This window comes from Crotalus tigris, unplaced genomic scaffold (genome assembly GCF_016545835.1).
Source record: "Crotalus tigris isolate CLP2741 ecotype Arizona unplaced genomic scaffold, ASM1654583v1 scf7180000019608.391392, whole genome shotgun sequence".
Lineage (NCBI taxonomy): Eukaryota > Metazoa > Chordata > Lepidosauria > Squamata > Viperidae > Crotalus > Crotalus tigris.
This window is the reverse complement of record NW_024097621.1, coordinates 251,182-265,758: the sequence shown is the minus strand read 5'-3', so window position 1 is coordinate 265,758 and position 14,577 is coordinate 251,182. Positions and strand designations below refer to the sequence as shown.

The window sequence follows — 14,577 nt, the reverse complement described above, 5'->3', positions numbered from 1 at the left end:
TATAACATTTGAGACAAATGATTGTCCAATCTCTTCATTACATTTAACAAATAAGTCCATTGAGTGCACCACAAAAGGATAAATTTGTTCTGAACATTTTTTAAATTATACATTTTTAAAATTTATATTTTCTTTTCTTTCTTAGTTATAATATTATAACCATAGATATTTATCCCACCTTCATGCATACAGTATTACATAAGCATTGTATTTTTTTGGACCTGAACCAGTTTTATAAACTAATATGTATGCTTTTATTAGAGCACTGTAGAAAAGTAATTTCTATTATTTTTATCAGTCACAATATAAGATAAATTCCTTTTTTGTATTTACATTTTTATAATTTTATATGCAAAACTTGTTCATAATGATGTTCTCTGTATGTTTTATGTTTTAGGATATTTTTTTAAAATTCAAATTCTGAAAACAAAAAAAAAATTGTCAGAAAATATGATCCCAGAATCTGAATAAAGAGGAACATCATATATCCCTATTAATCCATAATAAATATGAGAACTGTGTGTTGACTTCAATCCACCCAGATTTCAACATTTAATTATTGCACAAATACATTATTTATCATCTGTATTGTTTTCTTTTTTTTCCCAGTCTGCTGCTGAACAAGCCAAAGCTAGACTACAATTGGTCCTTGAAGCTGCTGGTAAGTAAGGCAATGAAAATATTAATTAAAAAAATAAAGTAAGATAGGTTAATGTTTACTTCAACAGCCACATTACTTATGTTTGTTATTGTTATATAGTTAATAAGTCAGCCCTGGTATATTATATGATTAATTACTGCCTTTCAGTATCGAGACAGGTGTAACAATTCATTTGAAAAAAAGACAGTGCCAAAATATCCTAAAATTAGTACAAAGGAAAACTCTTTGTCAAATCCATAATATATTGTTTGCTTTATTTACCTAACCTATTCCAAATTGGAATAAAATTCCAATTTTATGCTAAAGTTTTGTTTGCTTCATCCAGTATCAAGACTTTTTTTGTTTTAATTTTAGATTCATTTTTAACTTGAACCTCAGGATGAAATGATAGTTTAAAATATCCTGTTTTTCAGAATATTATAGATTCCATGAGTTTTATCCATTTGGATCAGATACATAGTTTCTAAAGATTTCAGATTCTTTCAATACTGTAATATTTATTTATACTTTTATTTATGAAGTATATTTGTATATTCATATAGAATGTTGCTATATTTTCATTAATGATAAAAAATTGAACTTGTGTCTCTAATATATATATATAAACTTGCTCCCTTTTTATTAGCATTTTGGAAAGATTAAGAACATTACAGATGTAAATAGTAATATGTTAATAGTAATACATTTTTAAAAATCAGTGTTTAAGAATATATTTTAAAGCATATTTTAAAATATATAAACAGTATTATGTCTGGTATTTCTTTATTTTGAATTCAAAAGGATTTTTAAAATATTATATTTATGTTGCAATTATGTATTTCACTGAACTTTTGCTTTCAAAAAGTTTTTTATATAAATTATATTACATGTTTGTATAGATTACATCATTCTTAACATTTTTAATGTTCTTCATAGTTTTCATTTTATTTACAGATTATATATTTCTTTATATAGGTAGAGAAATAACTAACCAAATAATTTGTTTAAAAGAAGCAATTTTATATCCTTAAGAACTTCCTCTTTATCACTAATCATGACATATTTGAGTGACTTTATTTACTTATTTTTTTAATAGAATAAATAAGTGTTGCATTATTTTAATACAGTTTAACAATATCACAGCAATGTGCTCTCTTTGAGCAGATGTTAAGCAGGCAGTTCCTGAATGTTAATTCTGAGAGGGTGGTATGTTTAAGCCTATCTAAAATATGTTGCATGGGGGCTTTCTAGGCTTAGTTACAATGCTGTCTCTCTTGGGAGAATTTTAAAGCTAAACCTCTTTCTTTTTGTCACTCTATATGGACTCTCTCAAGTCAGTATAAAGCAGATCATCCCTAGGCTAAACCTCTTCAGCTTTTGTTATTGGGCTCTGTAGGCCTGTAATTAGGCCTCCTGGTAGGCCTTGCAGCCCAGTTAATGGTCATATGGAGTTTCTGTGAGGCAGACTGGCTTTGTATAAATCCTTCGCTGGAATATATTTATGGGTCACTTCATACCAGGACTGTGTTTTGTCCTTGTGCCCTATAGGCTGACAAGGAACTGGTTCCCTTGACCATGGACAGCTCAGTTTGCTGCTCATAGTCTACTCAACTAATCCCCAGTGTAAACAGAGGATTTAGCGTGGCTTCTGTCACTTACAGTTGCCAAATCACTTGGGTGTCTGTGATTTCTTTTCCAGCATTAATTATTGAATGATGGAGAACAGTAAAAGGTTTCATGGTTGTTTGTACATTAAATATATTCTTCTTGTCTCAAATACTGACAAGACAGTATTCACAATATTAAATACTTCATCCCAGTAGAAATGCTGCTAGTTCAAAACATACTTGAATAATCCATATTTTAAATGAATTTTAAAAATGTATACTTTACAAACATATTTTATGTGAATATTTCTAAATAATTAGTTTCTGCTAATCGTATAAAAATATTGTCTAAAATTTTCTATGCTGCAAAGATTCTTTTCTACTTATAAGAACAATTGCAGAAGTTGATTGATATGTGCTTTCAAAGTCCTGAGTTGAAATGACTGTCTGATCTGCATGTGGAATCTGCATTTCAAACCTGTTTCTAAAAAAGCATGCAAACTACTATATTTTAAAGATAGAATTGTTGATGGCTTAAAGCAGACCTCAAAATAGAGTTGTTAATTTGACATTAGCAATATGTGATAAAAACTGATGGAATAATTATTTATGTTTTATATATAATGGAGTTGTTTGACAGTTTATCTGAATATTTAGCTGTTTAACTCATTATGTTCTGATTATACAGCCAGTTCACTTAGTTGTACATCACAATTATTTTTTAAAAAATTCTCTGTAAATGAATTGGATAGTAAAAGACAAATATATTAATATTAGATGTTGCAAATGCACATTTTTCCTATGATTTTCTTCAACATTTCATTAGAGTATGATAAATCTGTATTTGCTCAGTCTTATATGATAAGTGGTATACAGTGTGTGGGGCTAAGATGTTTCATGACAGATGTGGCTGAGGAGACCACATACATAGAATATATGATTTTAGTCTGGTGGAACTAATAGGATCATTCATTACTTTACAGATCTTTCCTTTTTTGTTTCTTTAATGAAAATTGTTTAGTTAAATAGGGCAGTCTTTTAGCTCAGTGCTTAGTAACTGTGCAAAGCCAGTTTTAAGATCAGCTGGGAAGAAATAAAATATTACAAATGTCCATTTAAATAGTATATATAAGAAATGATTAATTTAAAAAAGAGTAGTATGAGATTGCTTATATTTCTATAATATTGTCTTTAATATTAGCTCTATTTACATTCATAGGGCTACTTCTTAGGTTTTCTTTGGAAGGTAAAATTACCACAAAGGGAGAGTGTGCACTTCTTTCAGTAATTTACATTATGAAAATAATATAATAATATAAAACCTATATCAATAATATTAATAATGTTCTGTCAAGTCCTTGGTTTATATTTAAAAGTTTTTATATGTATTGAGATTTTAAAATCTTCCCTCTAATTTCCAGTGATTTTTTTTTAGTGATACTAAAAAATTGCTGGAACAAGAAATTGGCAATATATTTTGGATGTCTTAGAAGAGAATATCATAGATCAGAGTTGAACTGTGACATTCTTGGTGCTCTTTTTTGCTTGCAGACATAGGAAATATCATTAGTGTGAGTATGGAGTTTGTTGCATAGTAGTGGGAATCATGTGAAATAAAAAGCATTTTTATCTCCCCGTCTCCCTTTTAAGACATAACGGCTTCCAAAAAATAAACATTTTGCCTATTTGGGATGTAGCTATCAGGTGCAAGCAACCAGATCCACATGTTTAGAGTTCAAGTTAACTAGTTTATGGTAGCAGTCCCCAATCTTTCTGGCTCTATAGACCAATGTGGTGGCCTGTGGGGGAGAGGGGGAGGGTTGCACCACTTACACAAATGCAGCGTTGCGAGCTCACATCCTCGCCTGCCACTTGCATGGCCTGGTTTCCACTGGGCCACAGCCCAGCACTGGACCAGGGGTTGGGGATTCCTGCTTTATTGCATTCTGCCTATAATACAGGAATCTCCCCAGATTACTTGCCTTCTCTTGGGAAGAAAACAGATAAGGTCCCATAGGTTAATTCCTCACTTGATCCATCCTCCTCATCCAGCTGGCAGTTTCCAACAATAGTTGACCTAATACTTTCTTATTTATTTATTTGTTTATATTTATATTCTTTTTTATAAATAACTCAAAGCAGCAAACATACCTAATATTTTTTTTCTCCTATTTTTCCCTCAACAACAACCTTGTCAGGCTGGGCTGATAAGACAGTGACTGGCCCAAAGTTACCCAGCCATATTTCGTACCCAAAGCAGGATTAGAGCTCAAAGTCTTTTGTTTTCCAACCTGGCACCTTAACCAAAATATCTAACAGGTGAAAAACAACCAGTATTTCTTCATCTGAGCTGATGTATAGCTGAACCCTGAGGTAATATGGGCAATCTATGAATTTTATAAATAAATAAATAATAACCATATTTCCCAAGTTTTGTAAATAATGCCAAATAAGAATCTAATTCATTATTCTAAAATATTGTATTTAAAAGGGTGGGGAAAGCATAGGTGGAGAGTTTGAAGAACCTTTTAATTAACTCTTGTGTTATTTAAATTTGATTCATTTTAGTAAATGTTCTCTAATTGATTATATTTATCATGCATCTTTTATCTTCCAGTCTTCATTTAATATATAAGGTGAAATCTCTTGAGTTTTCTGTTCTTCTTTGTCCAAGATTCCCTAGCAACTGATAACTTGTTTAGAGATAAGGACGAAATGTCCATTTGTATCTTGTCTGCCATACATATACTCACATTGTCCTTTCCTAAAACAGATTCCTTACATTTATTTGTGCCATTTCCTTTTTGCCCTTCCAAGCATACTCCTTGCACATCCCACTGAAGGTCAAATGTAGAAATAGCCCACCTTTTGCAATGACCTTAAGTCTGAACATGGTAAGTTCCTGCATGTGGGCTGTAAAATATCCTGGATTGCTGCCTCCTCTCCTTAGTACTACCATTTCTCATGAACCAGGTCAGTCCTGATAGAAAGAACCTGCAGGTGGACTAGTTTACCCTGTAATAAAATGTAATTATAACAATGTTTTAAAAAGGTTGTGTTGTTGCCTGTACAGTTTTCTTGTTGTTTCCTAAAAGTTATTAAAAGTTTTCTTCTTCCTTGATAACCTCTATAAAAAACCCCCAGTAATATTTGTTCTCAAAACTATAAGTAAAAGGCAATATGCTACTTCCTTCATTCCAAAAGAAATAAATAATAAAAGTGATTATATGCAAAAATCTATGTTTCTTTCCATTTGGAAGGAGGAATAAAAATAATAGTTCCAACTTAGGCTACATAAAGTCACAGAGAAGACTCTGCAGAAGAACCTTCATTTTTTTTCTTCAGTGTAATCAGTCAACTAACAGTAAACATTCCAACATTTCTTTTTATTTTATTTTCTTTTTTGCAATTTGAAGAAGTGGTAGATATTACTGACATATTTGGTGAGAACAGATTCTTAGAATGAAAAATGAGAAGCAGTAGGTACTGATTTCAGAAGAACAGTGCTGAGAGAGGAAAAGAGGTTTTTTTTTTTTTTTAGAGAACCAATTTTGTAGCTGGAAAATGAAGAAAATAAACTTTCTTATGAGAAAGAGGCCACCCAGATGATCAATCAAATATTCCTTTTTCAGAAAGCAAAATGATAGAAAAGAAATGAATTAGGCAACATTTTGGTAGATAAAAATACTTTAATTGCCAGGACACCCTTTCATGTACTGTATACAGTAGCCATTTTGGTCATGAGGATAAGCAGATAAAGTATACAAAACACACATTCTCAGTTTTCTCACATATGCATCATTTTCATCCAAGCCTCCAATACATATAGACTCGTATACACAAACAAAGTGTCTTCTTTTACCCAACACCAATCTTTGCTTGGGGGAAAAGGAGTTTTTTTCCCTCCTACACAGGCAAAATTATAATTTGGGGAACAGTTGGCAGTCTTAGACTAGCAATTTCCTGGTCTGCCACCACCATCTCTCCACAACAATTTCCTCTCCACTCATAATCCATATAACTCCATCCCTGCCAGCCAGACAACCAACCAAATTACTATGGTTGATCACCCATTCAAATAGAAGTTTAGACTGGATTTGGCATTTTTGTCCATTTATCAAGTTCTTCCCAAGGACCTGGGATGGGCAGACATTGTTTAATAATATTAATAGAATAGAATATCTTTATTGTCATTGTGTAACTCACAACAAAATTAAATATTAATTTAAAGCATTAATTTAAATTAAAGGTATTGTCACAAGATGTAAGCTGTTCCAAGGAAAGCTGCCTTTTGTAATTGACTGATGGGGATTTTGTCAAGGTATTCAAGTGAGCTCCACATATATGTGACAAAAAAAAGCTCCAGCTTTTTTGTCTTATCACAATTGTTAAGTCCAGGATTCGTTATAGTGGATACAGGTTAGTTTGAATTCTATAGTTCCAGAGCATTTGAACTTCTTCATTTTCTATTCCTACCAATTCTTGCTTGTAGGCAAGTGGTATTTCTTGCAGATATTCCAGTGCACATTTTTGGTTCTTTGTCATGCCAAAAACGTATTTCTTTCCAATGAAGTTATACACATTTTTCTAGAAACTGCAGCTGGCCATCCATGTTTGTTCTTGGAAAAAAAACAAAGTTGGGTCTGATTAGTACTTGGATGGGAGACCCCTAGCCTGTACTGGAATGCGTACTGATCTGGAAGTTGAAAGAAAGAAGTACAAATAAATTATGTACTGCTACCAAGAAGATTGCATGGATGTCTCTATGAAGTCACAATGAACCAAGTTCAATTAAGTGAAACTTTTAAAGAAGCAAGCCAAATCAGTTAGCCCATGTTTTCAAGTATATAGTCTATTAGGGTTTTGTAGCAGTAAGGGATTTGCTGGTGTCTCCTGACTGCTCTCATGGCCTATAACAGGGGTGTCAAAATGTGCCGGCAATGGGGAAAAAGTTGTGATATGTCATGACACGTCACATGATATTGCGAGTTTGACACTCATGGCCTATAGAGTTGAAGGCAATAGTTGATTGATTATATTGCTCGTAGGAAAATCTCTTATTGTGGTTACCATCATACAACCTTTTGGAAACACTACAGTAAATTCATGGACTCCACTTTTAGTATTACCAGACACTTCATTATTTTAGAGGTTTTTGAACTGTTGGTAAGGTTAATAACAAATCAGACTTTAGGCTCTTAAAATAGAGGGCATTATACTCAAAAAGTAACACTCTCAACCACACATTTACCGTATTTTCCGGCGTATAAGGCGACCCGGCGTATAAGACGACCCCCGACTTCGGCGCCGAGTTCCATGCCTAGAAAGTCATCTTATACGTCAGAAACTACTGTAATTTCTGGCGTATAAGACAACTCGGTGAATAAGACCGACTTCGGCGCTGATTTCCATGCTTTAGAAAGTCGTCTTCTACGCTGGAAAAATACGGTATATGCAAATTAAAAAGAACTGCAAGGTGTATCATTGTAGGATGTGAACTAAAGTCTAGTATTTCTAGATGACTCCCAGAGAGTTCCAAAAGGACAATATTAATTTGGTGAATATACAATTATCCTGACAAGAGAAAAATGATAACCAGAGGAGGCTCAAAATTAAACATATTGATAGCAAAACCATCACCAAAACCAGACATGAGAAAGGCTAGTTTATATTAGTTGGATGGAAAAGGTAAAACACTGCATGTGTTTAGAGGGAGTGTTATTGTGTTCTTGATGACTGCTAGAAATGTTTGATTAATGGGCCTGGACATAATTTATGGACTCCTGTAATGTTGGCCTGCAGATGTTGTTTGATTTAAACTCTGACCAATCTTAATACACATAGCCAATAATAAACAATATTAGGACTTTCACATCTGGAGATCAATAGGTCTTCCACTTGCTTATATGATATGAGCTTTAAATATTCTAAAGTATTTTTATTAAGAAATGAGTATGAATTAAAATTTAAACCTTAACAGTCAAATCTTTCTTAACAGATTCATATGTCCTATGAGTATTCTTTTAAAAACTTCATGACTGGGTCATGTTTTAAACCAGCAAATTGGTTACTTGGAAACCAATTTTATAGTGTCTAAAATGATCTCCAACTAATAGTTCTGGGTCAAATGGTTTTACTGAAAACTTTCCAATTATATTTGGGATCTATATTTGAAATATACACTTTTACACTCTTATGGTTTTCACAGTTTTTGTTTCATGTTTATGCATTTTCATGATCAGCAATCTATACTAATTTCTCAGTTTGACAAAAGAACCTTTTAACTCAAGCAATTATGCCAAATATCTGTAGCTCAGATGTAGGATGAGGGTAAAGGTTCTTTCACTGAGCTTATATGTCCGTTTCCAAACGTTTCATTACTAGGCTAGGTAACATCTTCAGTGGAGTTTAGGGGATGTCAATGTCAGTGCTTCTGTTTATAAGGGCTTTGTGTGATCAGTAGGTCTTGTGATGGTGAGGTCATGTGAGGTGAGGGTCCCATCAGGTCAGGGTCTTGTGATAGGTTAGTTGTGGGTAGGTGTGGGCAATTCCATCAACAGATATGTTGACCTTCAACCAGCCTATGAACCCCTCAACCAACCACAGATAGCATCGACCCTCGTCCAACCCATGCAAGCCCCCCCCAAGCAGCACTTCCCCTCCCAATGACCCACATCTGATGTAACCTACCCATCACAAGACTCTCACTGGTGACTCACACCTGACCCATCACAAGTCCCACCACAAGACCCTCACTTGACAAATCCACACATGACTTGTCACAAGACCTATCACAAGGCCCTGACCTGAGGGGACCCTCACCTGATGTGATCACACCATCAGAAGAACTACTGACTAGACGAAGCCCTTATAAACAGAAGAACACTGACACTGACATCCCCTAAACTCCGCTGAAGATGTTACCTAACCTGGTAACGAAACGTTTGGAAACCAACCCACAAGCTTGGAGAACAAGCCTTCACCCTCAAGCAATTGTATTAGTTACTGAAATAGTATTTGTTGCCACTTTATTAAATAGAGAAGTGTATGCCATTTTTCTAAATAGTTTCATTTGCTCATATTTTCTTTAATCCAAATGAATGAAATTAGAATAAACAGTTTTGGAGTCATCTGTAATCATGAGCTGATTAATGGAGTTTGGTTTCCTAGCCATTATTCATTCATGAACACCTGATATCTTTCCCATAAACAAATTATGTTTGTCTAAATTAAGAAATTAAATGAAGCATTTGATGAGTTTATGATTGACCCTTCTAAGTTAAAACCCATTTGTCAATGTCATTATCTTACAAAACTGTTTGACAAATGTGCTGTCTAAGGAGCATGTGGATTTATTATGATTTCTGATTAATGCTGCATGCTGCAAGCCAAATTATAAGATTGTAATAATTTTTATTCTCATTTTAACACAGTGAAGATTTTCATCCCTGATAAAATGCATTTATCTCCCTGGAGATTTATAGTTGATTATAAGAATCAACTATAGCTTTAAGAATATAATTTTAAATATAATACTTCACATTTTAATATTACTTTTTCTAAAATGCTCATATTACTAATTGGGTTTTAATTATTCTTATTTTAACCACTACTAGATAATAATGTATATTTCTATAAAGAATTATATAAAAAGAGAACTAGTATTTCTTATTAAATTAATAGAATTAATATTGTCAATGTCCTTTTCACAGACAAGCACAATATTTTAACACATTGTTGTCAATATTTAACAAGATACATTTTGGGGTTGTTTGTTTTTTTTAATTTTCGCTTAAAAACACAAGAGCCTTAGTGGATCAGACCAAAAATCTATCTAGTCCCTCATTCTGGCCAGCCAATCTGATGATCAAAAGTAGAGGGTATGTAATCTTCCCTGTGCTTTCCAATGACATTCAACATGCACAGAAAAATATAGGGGGAGGAGAATTAACGTTGCTCCTAAACAGAAAACCACTTGTTGGTTTTGAGTGAGAAAAATAATAAATAATATAGGTCATTCCTTTTTTGGGTTATGAAGTATATTTTTCATGATTGATGGTAATAATAAAAATAATTATTTTTACATATATGTTAGGTTTTTGCATATATGTAAGGTTATACTGCTTAACTGGATGCAATACAGTTCCAATACAGTATTTTTCCAAGGAACTCAGAGAATGTGCACAGTTTACTACTGCAATTGGGATCAGAATTTCAGTTGTAAGTTATGATTATTGTAAAGCAGGCATGTCAAACTGCTGGCCCGTGGGCCAGATGCATCAAACTGAAACCGCGCCCACCCCCTTGCCAGCCATGGGAAAAAATTCACAATACATCACGTGATGTCACGTGACATCGCGAGTTTGACATGCCTGCTGTAAAGCAAGGCACCCATATGACCAAAACTAATTTTATGATCATATTTATGTTGTTAGCAAAGTGAATCATGTGGTTGTAAGTCTGAATCCATTCTCCCAGAAGGTTATTTTTTGTTGGAAACTGGCAAAAATTATCACAAATTGCATCACATGATCATGGGGCATTGCAACCAGTTGTAAATGTGAGCAGTTGCCAAGTTCCTAAAGTGTGAAGTGCCCAAATGTCACAGCGGGGGGGGGAGTGACATTTTAAAATGGCCAGAAGTATTTATGAGCTGTAAAGTACCCTTTCCAAGACCATCACAATTTAAACAACTGATTATTAGTCATGGATTAACTGAATATGGATTAAAAATCTCCAAATCAGATATGATAGAAATCAACCTACAGTAGTGCTCTTCATTGTAATGAAAACCGTGCCCAAAATGGGACTCATTATGTTCTCCAAAACATTCATATATGGACAGCTGGTGAATTATTCAGAAAGAACTTGCTAGCATTTCAAAGGAACATGTGGGTTACAGTATTAATGTTCTTCAGTGCTGGAAAATTTGTGCAAAATGAGTTCCTTGCATGTTTACAGCAGAGATTAAAATTTCAACAACTGAAATTTGCCAGAAAGCGTTGTCAAACTATGAGAATTAAGGTGAGGTATTTTCTCACAGCAATGGGTTTATCATTATGTCTCAGAAACAAATCATAAATCTAAAGAATATAATCACCAAGGTTCACCAACCGCCCCCCCCCCCTCCCAAATCAAACCAAGGCTTTTAATTAGAAAATTCACATTTACAGATTTTGGGAATGCAGGTGATCTTATCCATATGGATTCTTTTGTACGTCACCCACTACCAAGTTAGATAACACTCACTGCAACACTCACAACTTTGAAACAACAATTAATCATTTGGAACAAAAAGGAACTTTTGCTATAGCATGACAATGTTAGACCTCACATGGTACTCAAGAAGTTATATCTCATCATCTTACCGATCTGCTATGCGGTTCAGAATTAGTACCAGGCAATTTCCACCCTTGCCTAAAATTAAGAGAATAGTTTTGTGGGCATCTGTTTGAATCCGAGGAAAGTTGTTTGAAGAGCAAAGTTGTGGAATTATTTTGTTATAGCTTTAAGAAACAAGTTCATTGTTGGCAAAATTATGTAGTAAATTGTGATTATGCAGAGAACTAAGTGCAAGTGACAAAAGAATTCCTGTTTCATGTATTAAATATTTCTGTTAGGTGTGCAGATATTATTTTTCACTCAACACCTATGTTTTGTATGTGTGTATGTGTGTGTGTGTGTGTGTGTGTTATTACAAGTAGTAAAATACTGTGCAAATCTTTTTTCTCTTTGTCTTCTTTTTTGATAATATATTTTCACTTTTCTGTTCAAAGCTTCCTGTTTTTGCATGATATGTAAAGAGGCATCCTTAACTGTAGATTCAAATTAAGGATGCATTGCGAGATAGAACTAAGTAGTTGTTATATTCACATATAAAAGGTTGGCTTTGTTTGTTACCAACACACTTCTGGCCTCATACACTTTAAGTAATAGAGTGGTTTTGTTTAATTGAGAGCATTCACATATCTGTGTAGATTTCTGTTTGTCATAATGATCAAGAACTTAATTATAATTGCTATAGATTATAAACCTGCAGCTTGTGTGATAAGATCCCATTTTGCTATGTGTTTATATTTTTTACAATATCAATGTCAATTATTGTTGACTACACTGCCCCTAAAAACAATAAAGTGTATCAATAAGGAAAATATATTTGTCCTCCCCCTCCTCACTCCATGATAATTTCACAGGAGATATTTGCTATTTAGACAAATTAGCTACAATTTTTTAAACTTTTCCATATTTTGCCTTGGTCAAATCTAAAACATGCCTTTAAGCCATATGCTATTGTTACTTTAAAGTCTTTAGTTTTTTTTTATTTGTTTTTTTTTAAACCTGATAAAATGAGCTGTACTCTCCAGCAGATAAATTTGCTAAATTCAGCTGTTATAGGTGATTATTGCCAGATTGCAGCAAAATAAAGCCTAAAGCATCATATTAACTGTGCTATTTATATGGATCTTAATACACTATGAATAAAAGCCTCAATTACTAAGCACTTTTGAGTCCTGACGAGGCAGTCCCATGCTGTTAATGGTATCTTTATAACCTTTTTAACTTGTTTTCTCTGACAGAACTGAACAGTAACAGCAGTGGATTTGCCCTTGGCAAAGGAAAACTCATTTTGAGACAATAATAGTTATTTACTATTTAGATAGATGGCAGTAAAATTTCTCTGAATGAGATTTCCCTAAGAAAATACAAACTAATTAAATTATATTCTTTAATGGAGTGGTGAAGCATGTAATACTTGAAACAATGAGGTTGATGTTTCCTATCCTTTTTCATTGTAAAAATAAACCATTTTAAAGTTTTCTAAATGATCCATTTAATTTAATATCTTATCCTTGATTTTCCTTAATATTTCAGATTTACACAAAAATACAGAAATTGTGAAAAATTGCAAAAAGCAATTCTTCTCTGTAATGGCTTATTCAGTTATATTTTGGATTTTACACAGCTAGTTCATCCTTATTGGAAAGAATATAGATAAGCACACTGCTTTGATTCATTAAATTAATATAAATATATGTGCTTTTGAAAAAAAAATTAAATATTTGTGAAATGTTATTCCAAAATGCACAGCTTCATTGTTGAATATAATTTGCTATACTAGTCTTATGGATTATAACTTGAAATATAACTGAAAGAAAAACATTTGTTTTAAGTATTTGCTAATAATATAAGAAGACATTATTGTTTATCTGATGCTAATACAAATTGGAAGAGACTTCATAATACTAATGCTAAGGACTTCATAAAGGAGTGGGTACTATGTGATCCTCCATATGTTGGCAAATCTCAATTTTTAGCATTTTCTGACACTGTATGCTGCTGAAACATCTGGGAAATGAGGTTTAGTAATATGTGGAGGACTGAAATGTAATCTTATAGCCATTCTTTTATGCAACATAAAGGTCTGTTGTATTTTACTATTGTATATGGTTTAGAACAGTGTTTGCATTAATGGAACTAGCAGCATTTATAACTGTAAATATAAAATAGCTAGTAAATCTGCTTATTTTACTTTGAATGATTCTTTTTTGAACAGCCCATGTTTAATATAAAGATGTTTGACAGCTTTTTATATGGAAACAACAGATGAACATGTTTTCAAGGTTTCAGTCCTGTTGTAAATTAGCCAACAGGCTAGTCTTTATATGGATGGGCTAAATACCATAAGTTTGGAATTTGGAATTAAGTAATGAAAATTATTTGAAGGAAAAAGAGAGTTAGTGCTGTGAGTAACAGTCACTGGAGCAGGGCATATTTCTGCCAGAAAAAAGTCAGGATCTCAAAACAATAGTAATAGTAGTAGTATTTAAAAAGAGAGTTACTATGTGAACATGATAGAAAGTATGTAGGTTTATTATTCTTATGACTCCAAATGACTGTGAATCAGTTATTCATTCTGTTGCACAAGTATTTGTGACTCCATTCTTGAGACATTTATTTCATACCAATGTACAGTTTGCAATATTAAATGTGTAATTGATGATGTGTATAGCAACAATTAATAGGTGTGGTAAAAGCTGGAAATTAAATGAAAATATATTCAAAATTCATACTAGGATTTAAATGTTATACAGTATTGTTTTTGAATGTTTTCTAGAATGTTGGCTTGAACTGATTGGTTTTGTAGTTTTAAATATTATTATTATAAACTGCCCAAAGTTGTGTAGTGGACCATAAGGAAATCATGTATAGTAACATACAGTAAACCTCTTCACTTATATACAAGCCTTAATTTGCTACTGTATAACTATTTTTAATAGTGAAATAATACAGTATTTATTGTGGAAGATAGTAGCAACTATATTGGTAAAA

The 14,577-nt window shown here is 32.8% G+C and overlaps 1 protein-coding gene across 3 annotated transcripts in view; it reads left to right on the top strand.

The window, feature by feature from the left end:
• RSRC1 (arginine and serine rich coiled-coil 1) overlaps nucleotides 1–14,577 on the top strand; it is a 167,785-nt gene that overhangs the window by 93,240 nt on the left and 59,968 nt on the right. For all 3 annotated transcript variants that reach the window (XM_039363874.1, XM_039363873.1, XM_039363872.1), the window contains one exon: nucleotides 610–661. In XM_039363874.1, coding sequence (XP_039219808.1) covers nucleotides 610–661 — 52 coding nt within the window. The remainder of the gene's footprint in view (nucleotides 1–609; nucleotides 662–14,577) is intronic.